Genomic DNA, 21,684 nt, shown 5'->3' with positions numbered 1-21,684 from the left:
GTCATTTGCTGCTGTCAGGTCTGATTTTTTAAGTTTAGGAAAAAAAGTTTAAAGCCAGGGGGTGAGGGATGGGAGTGTATAGTTTAATTACAAGTAAAGTTATCATTGGCATTTTCAACCGTATGTTTTGCTTAATTCCTCCTTTTGTAGGGGTTGGGTTTTATTGGCAAGTATCAAATTTACATGCACAACTGGTGTGGTTTGGGATTGTTTTCTTTTTTGCTATAGCTTTGCTTATCAAGGCCAGGGTTTTTTATTATTAGACTATTATTTTAACTCTTTCTCAAGCTAAAATTTGGTTAAATTTAAAGTTTTCTTCAAAAAATGCGTTTTTGGTGCCCAGCCTTTATAGTTGAATTACCTCTCACAGAAGTCAAAGAGCTGGCTCACTCTTAAAGGACCGGCACCAGACCTGCTAATTGAGAGTTTTGCAGTCTTTAAATTATATTAAGCCATTTAGATAGGAAGCCAGATACCTTACTTTGACAAGGTAGTCTTAATCTACAATCCTTTCTTTTCAGTCCTAGAGAAAAGTGACTATTTCTCAGGTCAAACTGAATTTTAAATTCTTGTTCCTTATGGTTCTGCTTTTTAAAATAAGAATTCTGGCTATGTTTGAGACTTCTAACTGTCCCAGTGCTGTTGCTTATAAATGGGACCTTTAGCCTGGAGCATCTGTGCTTTCCAGCTGGGTTGCCCTGGTGGTTCCACTGTGGTTTGATGCCTGGCCACCTTTTCCTCTGGGAGGTGGCATTGCTACCTGCTTGAGAAAGAGCTTCATCTTTTTAAAAGACTTCTTGTTATTATACCACAAATTATGTAACATGTATAGATTTTTGGTTTCCTGTTCTTTGGATCTTTTTAAAGCCTGTATGCCTCTTTTTTATACCAGCTTTTGTAAACTGTCTTCTAACCTATTTAGTCCTATTTTTGCCTGGGAGGGATTGACGGCATTCTGCAGGATGCTGTCTCTGATCTCTCCAACAGGTTGTTTGCCATTAGCATATTGCAGGCTCTGTGTTCTGCCTTCTTTGGAAAGAACAGACCTTGCAAGATGAACCAAACTGAGTCCAGAGTTTCTTCACAACCATAGACTCCTGCACCGTTTTCTCAGAGTCTGTTGCCATCAGTAGTACTTACATTCAGTCTCTTTTGATTTTAAGACTATGCAATGCCTAACACCATCTCAGGTGACCTAACAGATGTTTAAGTTGGGGTCTGCTAAGTGAAAGTGTAGTGGGACAGGCCTCGGTTCAAAAAAAGCAGGAGAGCAAAGCCTGCCTTAAGTCATTTACAACACTTCCAGCATCCCTCTATCCTGTTTACTTTAAACATGTGCTTAAGATTCATTAAGTTTATGTCCTGGCTAATTTTGGGTAAGAATGGGAGAAGGTGTTTAAGCTACAGTTTTGCTTTGAGGAAGTACAAGCGGAAAAATAGAAGCAGAATGTTCTGATCTTGAAGTTTAACCCCTTCTTTCCTGCCATTCACCCCATTCTGTGCTTCTGGTACTCGCAGATGTTTTGAGGGCATTAGCTTGCAATACTGGAACATAACACTGCTGATATCATCCTTTTCACGTTGAGGAACTCTAACAAGATGCTAAGACAACTCAGTATCATGTAAAGGTTTTAAAAGCTGCTGTAAATTGAATCTAGCAGACAAAGAGAAAAGTTCCTTCATCCGAGATTGTACTTGATGATATCAGGTTGGGTTCTGTTGGGTTTTCTTTAAGTATCTGTTTAGTTAGCCGTATTGATACTAAGTGTATGATTTCAACTGTGAGATCAGGTTACTGGAGTTGTGGTGTGTATCACTGTAGCACTACATGCTACTTTAAATAGTAAATGCTGAGATAAACTTTTAGAGTAGTAGTAACACACAACTGCTGTATGTAAATACAGCTGGAAAGTGAAGATGGTATAGATTTTTACAGGCTAAATGCACAATCCCAGACACACGTGGATTTTTGTATACTCCCTTTGGACTGCTTTCTGATTAAGTCTTTTGTTTTCAATATAAATACAGGGGCTGAACTTCATCTTACAAATGGTTATAATTATTGGAAACTTTTTCCACAACATTGTTAAAATACTGCTGTCCAAGACCCTATAGGAGTTGTCTATTTTTGGTATGCAGCATTCAGAAGGAAAGCATTGACACCTTTCTTTAGTGGTGTAGATATTTACAATAGAGCCCTCTAAGCATAGTCAAACACTTGCTTGAAAATTGACATGAAGGCTGATATGAGACCCCAGTCAGAGGTAGGACAGCTCTTAAAAGTCAGTATATGTAACAAAAATACTTAGAAACAAGGCCTTGAAGGTGAGGTTGCAATGGAGAGGAGAACTAAATAAAAGTGGTTGCATGGTCAGTGTTACCAATTAGAAGGAGGATCTTTGCAGCAGTATTGCTGGAGTGAGTGGATGAAAATAAGGGAAGCAACAAAAAAATGTTGCAGATTGAAAAAGATACTCAAAGAAACATAAAGAAATAGCCATTAGAAATAAAAGCACAGTGGGATTTGCAGCTACAAAGCCAAGGAAGGTCAAGAATTTAGGAATTTTTGTGAAAGGTACATGCAGGAAGGAGGGTGTTTCTGAGCACTAGCTGGGAAGACATCAAATAGGGAGTGTGTTGAGAGTGGTTTTGTGGAAAACTAGGGTGGAATGCAGATTGCTTGTCCTTCCTTTTTCTGGTTTCATCCTGAGTATTTTCCAGCTGTTGGAACAGTGTAGTTTACTGATTTGGGAAAGGAAAGGGAAGCAGGATGGTAATTAGTGGTGTCAAGGTCCCTATTTTAAATGAGAATGTCTAATAAGATTTAATGAAGGAGGTGTTTGTGGAGAAGGATGAGAAAGGCTGAGAATTGCTGTGACAGATTTCTATGTAGGGTGCTGTCACTAAGCTTGTGGAGTAGCTTGGGAGCACCTGACACAAGTGGGCATGAGAAGGGTGATAGAGATGTTTGTGAAGAAAGGTGAAGAAAATACAAGGTTAAGAAGTGGGGACTTTGTATTCTGCAGGTTTTCTTTCACAGGGAATTAATGAGATCTCTTTTAGAGAAAGGGGAGGCTTGGGATGGTAGAGAGATGAGAGGCATGAGGTGAACCAGTTGTGGCAGAAAGGCAACAGGGGTCATGGAAGGGCCTTCTGTGTGGCTGTAAGAATACATTAACAGAGAGTATTCCCTGCAGGGCTCGTCCGTCCTGACTTCAATATATTTTTATGATACTTATCTTGCTGACTACATGAGGCAGCAGTGGCATAGCTGCCTCCTTTCCTGTCCTGCTGTCACCCATGATTACAGTTGGGAACACAGTCCCTGTCCCAAAAACCTGAAAGTCTGGTTGCTTGCTTCAGTACAGCTTCACAAGGAGCTGTTTGAATTCCAGAACCTATTAGTTGTTTCATACCAAAACTACAATATCTCAATTCTGCCCATAGAGTCGGGTAGGGAGAGGACATTTCAAACCCCTGTGTAACCTGGGAATAAATTGCTACCATTTCATATTTTGCTGTTGTGGAGAGAGGAAACAGGAAATGTGAAGGAGAAATGGGGGGAGGAATAGGAAAAAGAAGGGCAAAATATAAGTGAGAATTTGTCTGTATGGATTTGTTTAATGTTTTTGAAAGCACTGATATTTTTCATGTTAAACTTTATATCCAGATTAACTGCAAGTATTTCTAGCTGAAGCTTCAAAGCCCACAATATATAACTACCTGTTAGTCTTTTTTTTTTTTTTTTTTAAATACTGAATGGAACATATTTGTCACTAGCAATGTACTGGTTTAGTGGCAGCTGACTGATATTCTTGTTTACTTACTGACATTGGGCTCAGACTATGTACAATGCCTGATTATTTTAGTATACATGAGCTGGTTGCACATGCTGAGGAAATTAACAGCTCATGACCCCAACCTTCTGTATGTTTTTTTCACAAACATGATTTTAAATACATCAATCCCACTGATATAAGCTGTGCTGTCTGTACCTTCACCTAAAAAAGTGTGACTGCTCCTCAGTAAAGTTATTTAAATGTTTAAGTCACTGTGGAGGCACAGGAGACAGATCAAAAAATAAAATATGGCTTGTGAGTTCAGAGGCTGATACAGCACTTTTATGATCATGTTCCATTGAATGAAAACTGGTGATGTATTCACGTAAACATGTGAAGAGTGATTATTTTTCAGTATTTTCAATGTCTGCTTAAAACAAAAAAAACCATTAACATATTTTTATGTTGGTTATAGAACAATTATGTTGCATATGTAAAAGATATTTGTGGGGTTATGTTTAGATTTAGGGGTAAATTAATCAGAGATAATTAACAGTTGTTGTACTAAAACCAAAACGATTGATGCTAGTGCTCAGCATGGTGTATTGGAAACATATCCAAGTGAGGGGATGTAATTTTTACAGTACAATAAATAACCTGTCATCATCAAGCAAGTGGGGTTTTTTGTCTAATTAGAAGATTAACATGTAGTTTCAGAGCTTCCCATTACATCCTCATGCTGTTTTTCTTGCCACCATCTAATTTTTCTTTATGGTTTCCTTTTGATGCACCTATATGTTGTGATTTGTATGGTTTAGCAAACAAACCTTACAGCTAGCTCTTGGGGAGTGAAAATCACCAACATGAACTTGCGAAACAGTAACAAAACATTTATAAAGAAGAAACAAATTAACCAGTTCCTGGGTTTACTTTGCTGCCCAACTCAAAATGGCTTTGGGTAGCTGTTTTCTGTTCTCTTCCTTCACTGCCAATAGCTGATATGATCCTTTGCCTGTATTGGATGGATGCTGTGTGGGTTTTTTTTCATGGCTCCTTCATGTCTCAATAAAAAGTAGGTTTTTATTTAAATTAAAAATAAATAGAAATTTATGTTTTAAAGAAGAAGAACAAGATAGGTAAATCCCAAAAGACAAAGCTCACAAACAAAACCTTGCAAATAAAAAATAAAATCACATGTTGTTCGTGTGATTACTTTCTTTCACTTACGTGACATTTATGAGAAGTGTAAAAAAGTGTTGTTATTCACTGTAGTTCTAGGAACCCAAATTGCAAGAAATTACTAGAAAATGTCCCAGGGCAGGGTTCCTGTGGTCCGTCTTTTCTATCTTACTTGCCAGTGCCATGTGCCATAAGGGCTGCTTCCATCAGTGAAGAGATTCTCTGAGTGTTGACCCTTCTTCAGTTCTTTCCCCTTCAATACCTGCTCACACAGACCCTTCTGCTGCTGTTATTTGTTTTTCTCAATAACTTAGGCTCTTCCAAATTAAGAGTACATCTGTCCACAAGGAAGTTCATGTCACCTCCAGTGGAAGAAGTCATTGGGTACTTGAAAGGGTGCTGAGATCTGCAGATAAGAATTCAAAATTGTGAACCTGTATTTTGAGCATGAATTGCCTTTTGGGGGTTTTTCTTTCCTTTTTATTGTCTTTTCTTAACAGTTACATGTAATGGGGAATTTTTGCATGTTTTGGAGGAATGTGACCCAGTGAAGGAAATAAACTTATGCTACACTGAAAGAAACAAAAATAGAATCCTGGAACAAATGGGAAAGACCAGACCCAGTGTCACTGTCACATGTGCTGTGTCCAGCCTTCTCTCCAAGTTTTGGTATAGTGTGTCCAGCCAGTTGCCAAACTTCTGATGATGTAAAGGTAACAGCCTTGCAAGCTGAGATACTGAATTATATTTCAAAAAAATCTGAAAAGTTAGTCTTGTGGTTTTTCCACCTAACCCCAAATCAGTTGCTTAGATTGCATAGACCTAAATAATTTGTACAGCTATAATGCCAAAAAACTTTGTAGACAATCAAAATCTTGTGGTTATCCAGAGTGATGGGATGGAATATTGAAGGGATGGAATATTGTCTGACACGGGTAACCTACAGCAAACAGGAATGATGCTGGAGACACCACACTGGCACCATGGACAACCAGCTTTGGGTCACACCTTCATTCTGCATCAGCTACATCTGAGCTGGCTCCAGGAATGAAGAGAACTTGTAGACTGAATGCTGCATTCAAGATGAACTTTTTCCAGGCACTGTGGGTAGGGCAGTGCCCAGCTAGTAATCTTCTCTGAGCCCAAAGCATTAGGAATTTCAGGGACTGGCTGTAGTTCAAGGGGACCAGCTGATCCCAGGAAGGATTCTTCCTGCATTCAATCCTTGAGTTTACTAAATTAGATCCAAGTTGGCTCCATGTGGGGTTTTAAGATCAGGCTCCTACAAACAGCCTTCCAGCTGCTGAGGCAAATCTGATCCCAAAGACTAAGCAGCCACAGGTGAATAGTGTGCTTATAGTCCCAAAATCCCTGAGGGGTCTGAGCAGGCTGCACACATGCATGGCCTGTCTGTCCAGTTTTACTGCTCTGCAACCACAGAGGATAAACTCTGTGGATACTAGGGAAATTACTGTATGTACAGCCATAGTTATAAACAGCTACCAAAATCCATATCTCATCAAAAGTTATAATGTTATCTTGAGGCTTGAAGGTTATCTTCAAATATAAGTTAAAATCTCATGCTTTCTGCCTCTCGAGTTTTTGGACTGCAGTAGCTCCCTGTGTTCAAACTTTTCTCTGAAATATTAAGAACTGGGAAAATATGCGCATAACTAAAAATTGATATTTCATCTAGTGGAACTTCAATAGAATTATTAAATATAGGAGTTGACAGCACTAAAAAGGTGAGTCTAATTTAAGCAATGATTGAATATCACACTAAACCGAAGTCTGTAATCTGTGTGAAAATGATGCCATCCCAGCAGAGTAATGGCTTTTTATCCTTGATCTTGAAAAGGAGAGACAGCAAAAAATGTGTCATAACTCTGATGGGTTCTGGGTCAAGAGTGATCATATCTGAAAAAGCTATTGGTGTGATTGTTACAAAGTTGTTTCTTGTTAACTAAAAAGATAGTGTAATTCTATTTCTTTCTAAATTATGATAGAAAGTCTGTCTAAAGCAGTTATTTGGCATCATGATTACATTTTATTATATTTTGTTCCAATTGTTAAATTGTTCTTATGTCAACACATTAAGTTTAATTTTTTTTTCTGAGGCAGAGTGGACAGGAGTGAGCAGGCAGAAGTGTGGCACTTTGCCAGCTGTGGTTAAACCATGGAATAGGCCTCTAACCCTTTTCTTCCCTGTTAAATCAAAATAGTTATCAGTGTGGGTTTGGGGGTTTTTTAAAAAGCAATTTTCAGTCATTTTAACCATGCTGGTTACAGGCCCCCAAGAAAGGATTTACAGGTGCCAAGCACAGGTGTGCCTGTATTTTTGCTTTGGCTGGAACCAGAGATGTCCTCTCCAGAGACATCTGAAACTTTATTCTGAAAGCTGAGCATTCGTGGGGAAATCACAAAGAAAGGGAAGCAACTCCTCCTTCCTTCTATCACCTAATAGTTTACCCAGTGGCTGATGAGGGATTCAGGGGACCAACCAGATTGTAGCTATGATGATGTAATAGCAAGACAGAGAGAGCTAGTCTTAAAATGTGATCACAGAGGCAGTAGCAGAGATCACATCTACAAGTTCTCCTTGAATCTGACAAACAAGACAGTTCAAACAACATGAAGCATATTTTTGTATGCTTTACTGTTAATAACTTGAATTACGATGATGGTAAACCAGGCAAGGAAGGAGTCTGAAGGCATTAGCTCAGATTATAACTTTGGTTAGTTGAGTGTGGAAGCACTCATTTAAACCAAGTCAGTCCCTGGCCTGTGCAGCTTCGATTCATGATTTCCTGTTGGAGGTCTCAGAATTCAACTTTCCTTTTCCTTTTCACTTTTTCCTTTTCCTCCTCTCTCCTTATGTGATTCCATCTTTGGTCTAAAAAGCTGCTGTCATAAGAATTACTGAAGCTAAAAAGATTGTGCTTTGTATCATCTGAAAGCTTTGCAGCCTTGAGTCATATAGAAGATAAAAAGCAATTCATCTTAAAGATCAGTGGTTTTTAAACCACTGAAACTCATATTTGAACTTAGAATTGGGAAGAGAGTGATGTTTATCATGCTAATGGGCTTAAAATCTAATTCTTCTTAGCCTTCTTGTATAATGTGTACAGTATTTCACAGACTGGTGCAAGCATGAGTGGGAAGGCTTGTGAATTACCAGAAAAGCTGAGATGTTAAGCAAACTGCTGTTTTGAACAATGTTATTTATTTACCTGGATAAACAGTTCCTTTCCCCCAAAACTGGAAAGACTGTAGTCAGTGTGCATTTGTGAGACTTGGCAGTGTTCTCCAGTGGCTTTGTTGCCCATGGCTAAACACAGGGCAATTACATCTAATCTTTGTTATATTAGAAGCTAAGCATTGGCTTCCTTTTTATTTCTTTAGATTTATTTTTGCAACCTTCATGCTTTCCTTGTGGCTGGTCAAGTGGAATTTAAGATATTTCTGTTTGTCAGTTCTTTTCACACTGTTTGTTCCTTGAGCTGCTCCATGTAATCAAGTCACATATCCTGAATAACTCAGTCCCTGCCCCACTGTTGGAATGAGTTTCTCTGTTGTATCCCTTCCATCCACTCATCAGAGTGATTCCAGTCTTCTCCTTGTTCCTATGCATTCTTTCTTCTGCTCGGGAAATGCCCTTTCTGAGGTGCTCAGCAAAACCACAGCACTCTGCACCTTTAAAACTTGGCAGAAGATCAGCTTCTGTGATGCTTGCAAAGAACTAGCTAAGTAATCTGCTTATCTATGTCATTTATCTCATGAGTGACTCCCTCCTTCCACAGAGCCTACAGGAAACTTGTTAATTAAATCTACTTGCTTCTATTCTGTCTTTATGAAATTCTGGCTTGGCCTCGTGGAGGTTGGGTTATTTCTAGGACAGTCACCTTTTGGATGTCACTGTTCTTCCTGCATGTTGATTGTATCCCTTGATTCCTTGATTAGAAACATCAGCTTATCCTGCAGATAGAGGTTTTGCTCTTCACTTGGCTCTTTGTGACTTTAGCATAGCACCAAATATGTGTCAGAGTCCACCTATTTGCAGCTGACTGTAGACTCTGTGTATTAAATTGGAAGCTACTCCAGGCACCATGAGTGGTTTTTGTCTCTAGCAGGTGTGTTCTACAACGAGTTGTGAGAGTGTTTAAAACACTGCAGAAGAAGTTAATAGCATTTTCTGTGACTGTTGACATTCTACTCCATGCATTTTTCATGTTGTTTAATTTTTGTGTTTGTAATTCCAAAAAAGTTCTGTAATAAGATAAATGTGTGGGAAGATTCTTGATTTGTTAGCGCTCTCTAGCAAGTACACATAGTGTTATCCACTCTTTAAACTGAGAATTTCTAGGTATTTTAATTGAACACAATTACTTAATAAGTAAGAGTAACAACTGAAAGAAATTTTTTTTCTTCTTAAGAGGAGGTTACAAACAGAGTCTTTTTATAATTGTACTGTGTAGTGTACTATGTATGAAGTAATACATACAGGGATCATTTTTATCCCTGTGCTACATATCAGACATCTGTTTGTGGCTTGTGCTTGTCATGTCTTTCTAATGCCCAAAAAAAAAGTGGGTCTCCCTTCCTTGCAAATATTGATTATATACTTAGTGTCCTCTTCAGCAGGGCACCTCCATCTGTGGGACATTAAACACATGCTGTGGATATGTGGGCTGGAGTATAAGGCATGCCCATTCCTCACTTGTTGGGAAAGGCATGGGCATGATTATGTCAGCATCCTAACTTGATACCAGTTCGGGGACATTGTCATCTATCAAGCTAATGGTTACATAATGATTAATATTCATAGATACAAAGGCAGTGTTCCTCTAATTAGTAAAGGTTCCAATTTGCTCAGTAAGAACAAACTTCAGTTTGAATCCGCATATTCCCTACGAGCCCTGCCTTGGAGCTGGAGGCTGGAGCTGCATGAGTGGAGCTAATTGTCTGGTTACTTTTCCTGCCATTTGGGGAAAGGGCTGCCTGGGGATGAGTCCTGAACAGTACCATGAGCATTAGTAATTTGCTGTGGAAAACAAGGGACCTGTGTTGGAATACTTGGGAGTTACTGCTGACTGGCACCCTGGTTGCAGTCCCTGAGTAGAAGGTGAAAGAGGGTAAAGAAAGGGGTAGGAGCCCTCAGGAGACTGCAAGTTCCTTCAATGAACTGGCGTAGAGCTTTGCTGTAGAACATGCCATATTGTGGGCTTTTTCTTTCCCTCTTTCAGCTCAGCTTATGATACCAAAACAAGACAGAAGGTGGCAGTGAAAAAGCTCTCAAGACCTTTTCAATCACTTATCCATGCCCGGAGGACCTACCGGGAGCTTCGGCTGCTTAAGCACATGAAGCACGAGAACGTAAGTGGAGAGTGAGTTCTTCCCTTTGGATTGACCTTACAGAAGTTTACAATAGAAGCTTAATTTCAGTTAGGTACAATCTTTTTCAAAAAGGTCTATGCAACTGTCTAGCTACCCAAGATACCCGGACCTAGCCACCTTGGGTGTCGTGAAGTCACTGGACTTCGGAAGCTTTCAGCAGCACACTGCATTTTTATTTCAAAAATATCTAATTTAATCTTGAAGGTGAGGTTAAAGAAACTCAAAACAAGTCATCATACTCTTCTCTAATAAAGTAATAAAAGTATTCTATTCACTACTGTTGAAACATCTTGAAACATCAGCCCAGGAAAAAAAAAGACCCCACACCTCAAACCTGCTTTTGCTGAATGTGGATTCTGTTGAGAAATTAGGGGCAGATTAGTCTTGTTGCAATTGACTACAGTGTAATAGTTAAATGAAAGACAGTAGACCTTCAGATCTCACATTACTAATTAATGGTCTAAGTTTATGTGGTAAACAGTTGATTTCAGTGGAGCATCCACTTGCTTAAAGGTAGGTTGATGACTTGAAGCCTGAATAAAATATGGTTGATTGAAATATATCCTGGAGAAAGAATAAAAAAGTTAATGAAAACAGACCAAGAAAGGTCATGAAGGTGGGCATAATCTAAAGTATAACAATTGTATAAGGCATGTGTCAGCTTTTCTGTAATGAGACATTACTTCTTCTGCCTTTATTTTTTTTTATTCTTCATAATTAAGATTGTAATTAAGATGGCTGAGGTGATACCTTTATAGATCACGTACTATGTCAATTTTCAGTATAACCATATGTCATATTTTTGTAAGTTTCATCCTGAAAATGTTGAGCACTGTCAATACAAATCACATGTTGCTTTACAGGTTTGTAAAAATAAAATGTCACTTCTTTCCCCTTCTGTCACCTTACAGGTTATAGGACTGCTTGATGTTTTTACTCCTGCAACATCAATAGAAAACTTTAACGAAGTGTAAGTAAAATTTTTTAAATCATTCTGACTACTTACTAAGTAAGTAAATACCATTCTGCTTTTAAAAAGGAAGAACATACATTTCTAAAAGACTTTCAGCCACAGTCAGCTTTGTAAAAATCTTTTTGCAACTTTTCCACAAAAGAGGAGGCAGGGAGATAGACCTCATTTTTGTACTTTTCTAAATGAAAATTTAAATTATTTAAATTAGATTAAAGGTATATGGTAAATGACTTAATGCTGCATAAATGCCAATAAACTTAAAATCTTTTCACTTCAACTGTGTGTTTGTAAACTGTGGGTTATTTGTTCATACATAGATGGCAGAGTTCAGGAGTGCAGCAAAGTGTTCTGTTAGTTAACTGACACAAGGTAAATTTAGGCTAGACTCCTGGCTAACCTAGTACCAGGTATATTTTGGTGGGACTCAAACATGATTTATGCTGATTTCCTTTTGGTTTACATAATTGTATAAGCACTTAAGTAAACAATTTAGCAGAAGAAATAGTAATTAACATGTTTTTGTCTCCGCGGAAATTAGTGACCGAACCCCTTTGACTCTGGGGCAGAGTTACACAAATGGGAATTGGGTATGACAGATGCATGCTTTTGTTCCAGCTCTGTACTTGGAAAATAATCAATGTTTCTGCAAAATTTGTCAGAAAATAAAACTTCCAGTGGGAACAGAGAGGGAAGTTACACAAAATACACTTATTTCTGCCACTCTAATATTTCCCTCCATCATCAGATATTCCAGGCCCTTGCAGGTCCTGTAGTTTTGGTGGCTCAGGCTGCCACTTTGATGTTGGGTGAGGCTTCCTCTTCATCAAAAAATGTTTTGCATGTATCACTGCTGTAGTGTGTCATGGAGAAAACAGAGATAAAAGCTTCTAAAATACTGCAAGGATTTTTCTTTTTAATTATATTAAGTCTCATAGTAGTGATTGCATTATTAGTACTCGCAGCTGATTTAAAGGATATAAAATGTGTTAATAGACAGTGGAAAAGGAACCTACATGGCCTGTGTGGATACTCTTCTAGAAGAATTTTCTGTGTTGTTATTTTTTTTTCCACTTCTGTATTTTCACAGATATCTTGTGACAAATTTAATGGGTGCTGACCTGAATAACATTGTGAAGTGCCAGAAGTTAACAGATGATCATATACAGTTTCTCATCTATCAGTTACTTCGAGGTCTTAAGGTACTGTCTGAGTCCTGGAATCTAAATGTTGTAGTAATGAGTCAGCAACCTAAATGTTGTAAGGATGGTTGCAATGTTACATACTTAAATGTTTTTTTTTTTTTTAATATCTTTAAAGTGCACAAATAGCAATCATTTATCAATTATCAGATAATTTTTTAACTAGAAATAAACCCCCAAGCCTACCAATGTTTACATGCACAATACATGTGAATACTCCCCTTGAAAGTTAACTTTAGATCCGTGTCTATTTCAGTTCCTATTGCAGGACAATAACATGCTATGTGTTGTTCTCTATCCATTTCATATTCTTCAGAATTTTTGAGGCACTATGGACAATATGGAAACAATATGAATGGATAAAGAACAACATGGAAAGTAACTCACATTTGTGCTTTGGAAAACATGAGGCACTTTGAAAAAAACACCGTCCTGATTTTTGTAGAGAGTGTCTTGTGGATGAAGAGATAAGCAAGTTAGTTGTGTCCTTTGGGAAATATCGGGGAGTAGAAATTTATCCCAGCCATGTACGATGCTGCACACAGTCACTTAGGATTTAGTGTGCCTGTAAAGTCATTATTTCCTTTAATCAAATAAATTAATATTTATACACTTTAATGACACAGGCGATTGGCAATGAATCTACGGCAAAATTTTTTTCCAAAAGCATCAAAATATGTATCATTTTGCTGATGTTTAATATGCAAGTGTCTATAAACAGAACATGTAGGTAATGCTTCCCGTTACCTGGTGCTAAGCTTTTTCTCAGACCAGTATGGATTTTCCCAAGGTAAAAGCAAACAGAAGAGAGAGGTCAGCAGCTTTACTTGCTAACCTAACAGTAATTGATATTTTAGACATGGAAAATAATATGTGTTTGAAAGAAAGCCATGGTAAATACTGGCTCTGAAATATACTTATGACATGTTTTACAGCAAGTAACCTTGTGCCTGAGACAGTAATTCTTATTCATGCATGCCGGTTCCATCATTTTAAGAACAGATTTTAGTGAATAAAAATTGCACAACTGAGCCCTTAATTGCTTTGTCTCATTTACATGAGTTAATAGCTTAGTTAGGAAGATGGATTCTGGCATTAATTATCCTGCTTGTGGTTTTGAATATAAGTCTATGTTGTGTCAAAGCTAAATAATAGTAAGAATTGTGCTCTAAGTGAATATTCATTTCAGAAAAGCACTCAGGTGCATTTCTGGCTCTGTTCCAAAGGGGAGAGGTTGCTGGTAGCTCCTCTCTTCTGAAGTTGAAATTCTCATGAAATTCTCATGTCTCATTAGCAAAAGAACATTTGATCCTGTGTATGACTGCTTGGTGGCACCAGGAGGGGCTGCTGTGGTTGTCTCAGCAGAGCAGGGACACGGTTCCTTCTGTTGATAGCAGTGTTTTGGCTTCCTCCATTCAGCTGCTTGCAGTTGCTGTGAGAACATTGAGAGGTGGCCCTGCCTTCTGATAAACAGTTCTTAGGTCTGGAACATGAAGAATGCCCTTGTGTTCTCTTTGGGTTTTCCCAGTTGCTATAGAGTTTTTGTGTTTAATCCCTTCCCCTAAACAGGTGAATTCACCTCTACAGAATAGAAGGTTTTCAAGGCCCTGCTCATGCTGGTTGATAAGATTATAGATAAACTTGCTGTTAATCCTAATTGGAGAACAATAGGCAATGACAGAGTAAGCTGTTCTAATTTTTTTATTTTAAATGTTTTATGTAAAATAGCAGACACACAAAATAGCCACTTAAATACCGCTTTGCAAGTGGACCTGAAGCAATGCTGTGGCTTAGGGGGATATTTTGGTCACTGACCTATCCCAGAGTGCAGGTGTGGCTGCTTTCACCCACATCAGTGTTCACAGTATGGGGAGGTGACTTATATCCTGTAGGAGTCAACCATGCTGCTCCCTAGGCCACTGCTGATCAACATCCAGGGAAGGCTGGAACAAATTCCAAATTGGTAGGAGACTTTATACAGAAGAATCACTGAGTGTGCTGCCTTTCATGGTGAAATCTAGTCTTCATGGTTACCTTTCTTGAAATATCCAGTTCTGGATAAGACAAAACAGGGAGGTTTTGAAGTTTGGCATACCTCTGATCTGTAAACATGGTATGACGTAGGTATTTTCTGTATATAAAACAGTCTCAGAAGCAAAAAAACAAGACAAGTGGCTTTCTTTGACCTCCTTTCACCTCTAACTTCAAATCTTACCCTTTTTGTTTTGTTTTGTTTCACAGTATATTCACTCAGCTGGAATCATCCATCGGGTGAGTTCAGTCTTTGAGGTAATGAAGATTAATGGAATGTGTCCCTCTGTGCATCAGATATGTTGCTAAGACATAGTTAGAATATATTTTAAAAGGCTGAAGTAGTACTCAACTAATTCTGTGTTCTGCTGCAGGACCTGAAGCCCAGTAACCTAGCTGTGAATGAAGACTGTGAATTGAGGGTGGGTATCATGCTGTTGTAACAGAGTGTTGTAAAAACTCTCAATATGACCGTTTTCTAAGAAAATGTTAGTTACCATTCTTATGGCTCATTCCATTAATTTCAACTGTTTGCTACTTGCCCATTTCTGTGAACATTTTTTCCCAAATGTTAATTTAATATGGATACAAATATCTTTGCAAAATCCCTGTGTACCCCACAGATGGTACATAGATAATATTTGGTCTCTGAGTGAGTACTTAACTGAGGATATCTTGAGAGTCTGACCTGTCATATGTGTCTGCATCTGCCGTGTATACAACTTGTAACAACTTTCATTTTTGTATCTGTAGAACATCCAAGCTATATTAAATAATGGTGACAACAAATATACCAGTATTACCAGTTACAGGCAGTAAGACAAACAAACAAAAAACCCCAACCAACCAAAAAGAACCCTATAATCCTTGCTTCCCAAATGCTATTTTGATGTACACCTCTATATAGATACAACTCTTGGTGTGTCTGTGTGATATGATACTGCGTAGTAACATGAGGCTCTGGAGAAGGAAAAGATGTCTTGTAGCTTTCTAAGCCTTTAAGCTTAAGAATGAGAAGTTAAACATTTCTCCATGACAGCCAGAAACATCTTTATTCCTGTTTCTAAGACTCTGATGTAATCACTTTATCCCAGCTGCGAGGGATTTAAGAAAAGACTCCAAATACCACAAGATCAGCAAAAAGCCACAATAATGAGTAAGAACAGTGCAGTTAGGTTCCTGCACTAATCCGGATCTGTGGTGAGAAAGTGTAGTTCCTGTTTGATTTAGTGACACTTGCAGATGCTCAGCAAGTTTCATGATTATCTCTTAAATGTCTTCATGCATGTATGTTCAGCATCTGTGAAATTTTGTAGGTCATCTGTGTTTGATCATGTACTTTAAAATGTGTACTGTATTTTTATACTGGAAGTAAAGGAGACTTTTTCTGGGTTTTTTTTCTATTATTATGAAATAGCATTTGTTACACTGCTCTCTGCTTTGTTTATATTTTTAGCTTTACTTCCTCAAATTATTTTTAATAGGACAAACTAGTGGATATTTCCAAGTACTAACAAAAAGGAAATAGAAGCAAGGAGAAGGAAAGTGTGTGTGTATGCACATTTGGTGGAAGGGATCAGCTGTTAAGGAAAAATATTGCCAAAATCCTTATAAAAATAAGGGCATTAGTTTTTGAGTTTCACACCATTATTTCTGCTTGTTTGCCTCATGCATTTTTCTTCACTTACTTAAGAAATAAATTATGCTTTTCAACTATACTGGAAGTAAAGATGTTAATTGTTTATATCTTAATGTTTTTCTTTAGGCTTTTTATATCTTTTAATTGGATTATAACGGAGGAATTTTGAATTATACTCTTGAAGTTCTCTTATTCCCTGTGAAAAGGATTAGCCATCAGCTTAATAAATAATCCTGGATCTCATCACAGGAGACACTCAATGATCTTACTCACATTTCGATGTGAAGAGATGCTGGCTAGCTCAGGTGACTGACAGTAGGCTCAGACTTTACCCTTCCAAGGCAATCTCTCTTAGAGCTAGGGCAGGACATAGACTAACCAGGGAATAGAACAGAAAGCAAGGAAATTATCTGAAAGTTCAGTTGAAATAACTTCCCATCAATGTAAACTTAGCAAGGGAAAGCATCTGGAGGGAAACACACTGCAATTAAGCCTCTGTGTACATAAACAGAGCTCATTTGTTTTGGTGGTCAAGTTCTACTGAAAACAAATGGAGGGTCATGTAAATTTACATTGTTACACAGGATATACAGTTCTCACCTAGTGGCATCAGGATAATGTGTGAATTGAGTAGATGCTTAGACATAAGAAAATTAGACAACAGAAATTCTGCACATTTGTGATCAGCTTATTTGGTCTTTAAATGGCCACTGGCACTTGCTGTCAGCGTTTTACACAAACACTCCCAGCTGATTATAATAATATTTCATTTTTTATAGCAACAGTGTTTATTTTTAGTAAATTAATGTCAGTGGAAAACTAAACCCAAGGCAAAATATAAAGTCTGCCTTGGAGAACAAAGCACCAGGTTCATTACAGTGGAAATATCTTCAAGCAGCACCAGAGGCTGCACAGATACAGCAGGAGAGCAGATGAGCTCGTCTGCAGAGTGCTGCTGTCCCACTTCACTGATAGTGAGGGACTACAGAAAACTCAGTAATGATTAATGGGAAAATCAGGACCTATAACAAAAGTGTAAGGGGTTTTAAAAAATTATTATTTTATTTTTATTCTGTAGATTTTAGACTTTGGTTTAGCTCGTCAAACTGATGATGAAATGACTGGATATGTTGCAACAAGATGGTACAGAGCTCCAGAAATTATGTTAAACTGGATGCACTACAATCAAACAGGTAAACTGTGAAGGCTTGTATTTTGCTACAGCTGGATGTAGTGATAGTTTTAAACCAAGAAGCAGCTGTGTTTAAGGATCTCTTTGATTCATTGTGCACATTTCTGTCTCTGTTTTTTGGCAGTTGACATATGGTCGGTTGGATGTATCATGGCAGAGCTATTGAAGGGAAAGGCTCTATTTCCAGGAAATGATTGTATCCTTAACATAAAACTTAAGATTGAACTAAAAAAATACTCTCTAATTCTTTCTTTTTTTTCCTAAGGACTTGAGTGTTTCTATGGACATGGTTTTGAGGTAACAAACTTGTAAAAGAATAAACAATTTGCTAATCTTTCAGTTCAGTGTATATGACAACTGAATATGAGACCCACTGGTAGGATAAAAACCAGTAACAGATGTTCTTAAACAACAAAAAGTTACATTTATTCTTTTGTGTATCTGTGTTTAAATAATAACCTAGTTACAACAGGGTAGATTTCCTCCATGTGTGGATCTTATTGAAATAGCATACACTAAAACTGAAGCTGAATAAAGGCATAATTTTTTCATCAGCTAATATGATTTAACAAAATAGAACTGCTTTTAGGCTGAAAGTTCTGGAAAATGCAAATGAGTTAACTTTTAATAATAAGGGAATGAATATCTATGTTCTGTCCTGTTATATTAAAAGAAGCCAGTAGCTCCAGAAATGCCACAGGACCAACAAAGCCCTTTCTTTTCTGCAGCACTGTGCTGTGGTCCCTGATGGAGCATCAGGGATTTCCATTGGCGTTTCCTGTGCTGGCAGGAGCAAAAAAGAGATGTTTCTGAGGAGAGCGGTAAAATAATAAAAGGAAACTGAAGAAAAACACATAGTAAGGAATGAGGAACCAACTGCATCAAGCTTTTATTATGAGAAACAAGAGCACATTCTTCTGTATTTACATTTCTTGCTACTCTGAACCCCCCCAAAAACAAACACTTCTGCTAGTACTTAGCTGTTGCTGGGTGCAAAGAATTATGACATTAGAATTGCCTGAAATAATCTTAAGAGAGCTGAGACCAAGTCTCCCCACTGACCTTCTGTTGTGCTCAGCATCATTAGGCTCTATTGTAACCACAGGCATTCTCCAGATATATCATCATCAGGACATGACTTGTCCTCAGACTGTTTGATTACATGATATGTTGGTATTGAACAAATCAGTAAATATAGTTCACAATAAATAAGATTTTTTTGTTGTTATAAAATATTGTCTACAACTATATGATTATATCAATTTAAATAAAGATGTAATCTTGAGTCTATAAAAAATGTAATATACTTTACAGCTCCTAGGTGACAATGAAAAATTAACATTTTCAAAGGTTTTAATCTTGAGACATATATAAAACAAATTTTTAAAGGTGCCAAATGATAACTTTTCACTTGCTGGTCTTCAGATTAGTAATTTAGGCCTATTAGCTTAAAATAGTCTATCATAATAAACTGATTTTCAGAAATCCCTCAGATCACTGAAACATAAACATGCTATTAATATTAAGCTGAAGAATGTATTAAATTGGGAACTAGGACAGAAAAGCAATATTTTTCATGCAGCTGACATACCTGACAAGTTAATATAGTACAGTAGAGAATTTGGTACTCCAGGACTAGGTTTAAGAAGGTATGAATTGATATTCTTCCGTGAGCTATGGAGGAATTATCTTGCTGAATGGTTTTAAGCATCTTAGTTACGTGCATGGAAGCTCATTAATTGTCTAAACCCAGAAGGACTGTGTGCTGTTCATTTCCCTGAAATTATACAGATATTGATCAACTGAAGAGAATAATGGAAGTTGTGGGCACACCCAGTTCGGAGCTTCTGAAGAAGATATCATCAGAACATGTGAGTTCACAGCTTCATTCAGTTAACTGACTTCCTGTCATTCCTATCCTAACTGGCATTGTATGTCACTGCCTCTGTTACATGGACATTCTGATTTGGAAATGAGCAAATACCTTAAAATTATCTCTGGTTTTACTGCTAGAATGCCGTAATTCAAAAAACATGTTTTTGGAGGCATCCAGATGCCTTGACTGTCGCCTGAATAAATTTTGATACTTGTTCTCATGTACTCAGTTTTTGCAAAGTGTTAAGAAATTAGTCCAAATGATCTTTCTAAGTGTTTGTAATTAAAATATTCTTATAATTTAAAAAATTAAAACTGATGCCCAGCTCAGAGCAATATCTTTTTATTAAATCTGATAATCTGATGTCTCTGTAATTTGTATGCTTTCCATTATTGTAAGGTTTTTAAACAGAGATGTATCCAAATCAAAAAATGTCTGCTCTGCATGAGTGCTCCATTTAGATCCCTAATTTGAAAACCATATTTGTTCATCTTTCTAAGTGCTTGCATGATGTCCAATTTCTTGATAATATTTAGTTAAGAGTAGGCTTTTTAACTTTCCATGTGGCTTCTTTAAATAGCAATCTAGTAAATGACCAATTTCCACTTAATTTCTCTGCTAAAGTGACACTTCAAAGATTCATTGTAAGCAATAACTGTGGATAGCCAGCTGAGGAATGAGATGTAGTATTGTTTGATAAAGGCAGGTGATGGGCACAGGGTAAGAGTTCAGATAAACAGCAGCACACAGATACCTCCTAAGCTGCAGCTCTTTTCTTAAACCCCTTCTGTATACACCTCAGACTAACATCAGTGGCTGTTTCTCAGCTTGTGTATGTATTGATGTGTTTCCTTTGACCTTGCTAATGAATACACTAGCAGGTTAAGTAAGCAGGAGCAGTCAGAGAGCCAGAGCAGCCCTGTAATTCTGGAAGGTCCAAGCATAGTGAAACCTCTTCATCACAGGCCAATACACAGTCCCCTGCACCTAGGAATGGCTGTGGCAGGAGGCTAACTAAGCTTCCATCCTTTTGCCAGAGACTTCATCAACCAACAAATCTCAGACTGTGCTGTCCTAAGCAGAGTCCTTGTAGAGTCGTCGTATAGGACACAGACCTAAGCATAGGTCCTTATATAGTATCATAGGTCCTTTTGTAGCCTTTATGTGCTGTTAAGACCTACAGGTTTTGCTGTAACACATTCTCAGAAGTGAATACAAAAATGTTATTTTCCCACAACTAGTGAGCTTTTTGATAGTGAGAGTAACACCTTAAATACTTACTGGAAATAGTACGTGCTTTGTTCTTTTAATTTCTTGTGTTTCGGAGCTCAGTGAGGTACAGGAATCCTGAAACTATTTTATTTGGGCTAATTATACCTTTATAGCACAGGCAGAACACAAAAACCAGGTTAATGAACAGGAGGGCTGCTAGATCACCTCTGGGCTGCTGCTGCCTGATTAAAGGAGCAATGTCAGATGAGATGCATGCCTTGCTTGGAGGTAATTGCCAGCTGCAAGGGAGTTTCTTCATTCTAGTCCTTCTTTACCATGTAGTTTGGCCTTATGTTTAGGTATTTCTTAATGCAGTTTGCAGGCATGGACAATTTTTTAACATTCCTGTAACAGCAATGTCAGAGATTTGCTGAAATGCCAAGTCTATTTTCTGTTATAAGTAGAGAATTAAAGAACTGGAAACTAAAAGATCAACCTCCTTGGATGCTTCAGCACAAGTTACTGAGGTGTTTGTCGGTGTTTCATGTTAATATGAGTTTAAATGGTAATTGTTTTTCAGAATAATTTAAACATCGGGATTCTCCTGGTCAGGTTTCTGCAGTGAGTATATAAGCAGAGGGGACAGGCTAGTACGTGCCCTTTGATAGGTCTGTTTTGTTTTCAAAGGATTTCTGGGCAAGTTGGAGGTAATTTTCACTGCATCTTATTCAGTCATGTTAGGATTAGTTGTTGATTAGTTGCTTTTTTCCATGGACCCAGGATGCTTAGTTAGCCTTCTGCAGATAGTGTCCTTCTAACGGGACTACTAAAATCCTGAGAGACATGTCTGTAACACAAACATGTTTTAAAAGGGTTAGAGTTTGTCCAAAGACCAGCTGAGGTTTTTTATGGATTTAGGGAATAGCCATCTGCTCCTTTTTTGACAATTCCTTTTCAGAATTCCCTGTTCTGTCTGATCCAAATATGCAACCTCTTCCTTGCCAACCTACCTACCTCAGCCTAAAAATCTGTAGCTCATGTACTGTCAGGCTGACATTTGGGGATCCTATATCCAGGCAGGCTTTTACTAGCTGAGTTTGGATTAACCTTTCACAGCCATAGTGAAAAGGCAAGCTCTTAAATTCTGTCAAACATCTGAAAATCCATTCACATGGAGTAGCAGAATTTCTTCTTTGGTTAGTGAAGCTAC

General features: G+C 37.8%; 1 protein-coding gene across 2 annotated transcripts in view; it reads left to right on the top strand.

Moving 5' to 3' along the window:
• The window catches only part of MAPK11 (mitogen-activated protein kinase 11), a 54,424-nt gene that overhangs the window by 25,373 nt on the left and 7,367 nt on the right, over positions 1 to 21,684 (top strand). For both annotated transcript variants that reach the window (XM_054272382.1, XM_054272371.1), the window contains 8 exons: positions 10,202 to 10,331; positions 11,264 to 11,322; positions 12,413 to 12,524; positions 14,766 to 14,795; positions 14,930 to 14,977; positions 17,273 to 17,387; positions 17,511 to 17,582; positions 19,178 to 19,257. In XM_054272382.1, the coding sequence (XP_054128357.1) occupies positions 10,202 to 10,331; positions 11,264 to 11,322; positions 12,413 to 12,524; positions 14,766 to 14,795; positions 14,930 to 14,977; positions 17,273 to 17,387; positions 17,511 to 17,582; positions 19,178 to 19,257 (646 nt within the window). The remainder of the gene's footprint in view (positions 1 to 10,201; positions 10,332 to 11,263; positions 11,323 to 12,412; positions 12,525 to 14,765; positions 14,796 to 14,929; positions 14,978 to 17,272; positions 17,388 to 17,510; positions 17,583 to 19,177; positions 19,258 to 21,684) is intronic.

The sequence above is a fragment of the Melozone crissalis genome, unplaced genomic scaffold, assembly GCF_028551555.1.
Source record: "Melozone crissalis strain CALT ecotype California unplaced genomic scaffold, PUWL_Pcris_2 ptg000004l_1, whole genome shotgun sequence".
Lineage (NCBI taxonomy): Eukaryota > Metazoa > Chordata > Aves > Passeriformes > Passerellidae > Melozone > Melozone crissalis.
The sequence above is the reverse complement of the archived record's forward strand: the minus strand, read 5'-3'. Positions and strand labels throughout refer to the sequence as shown.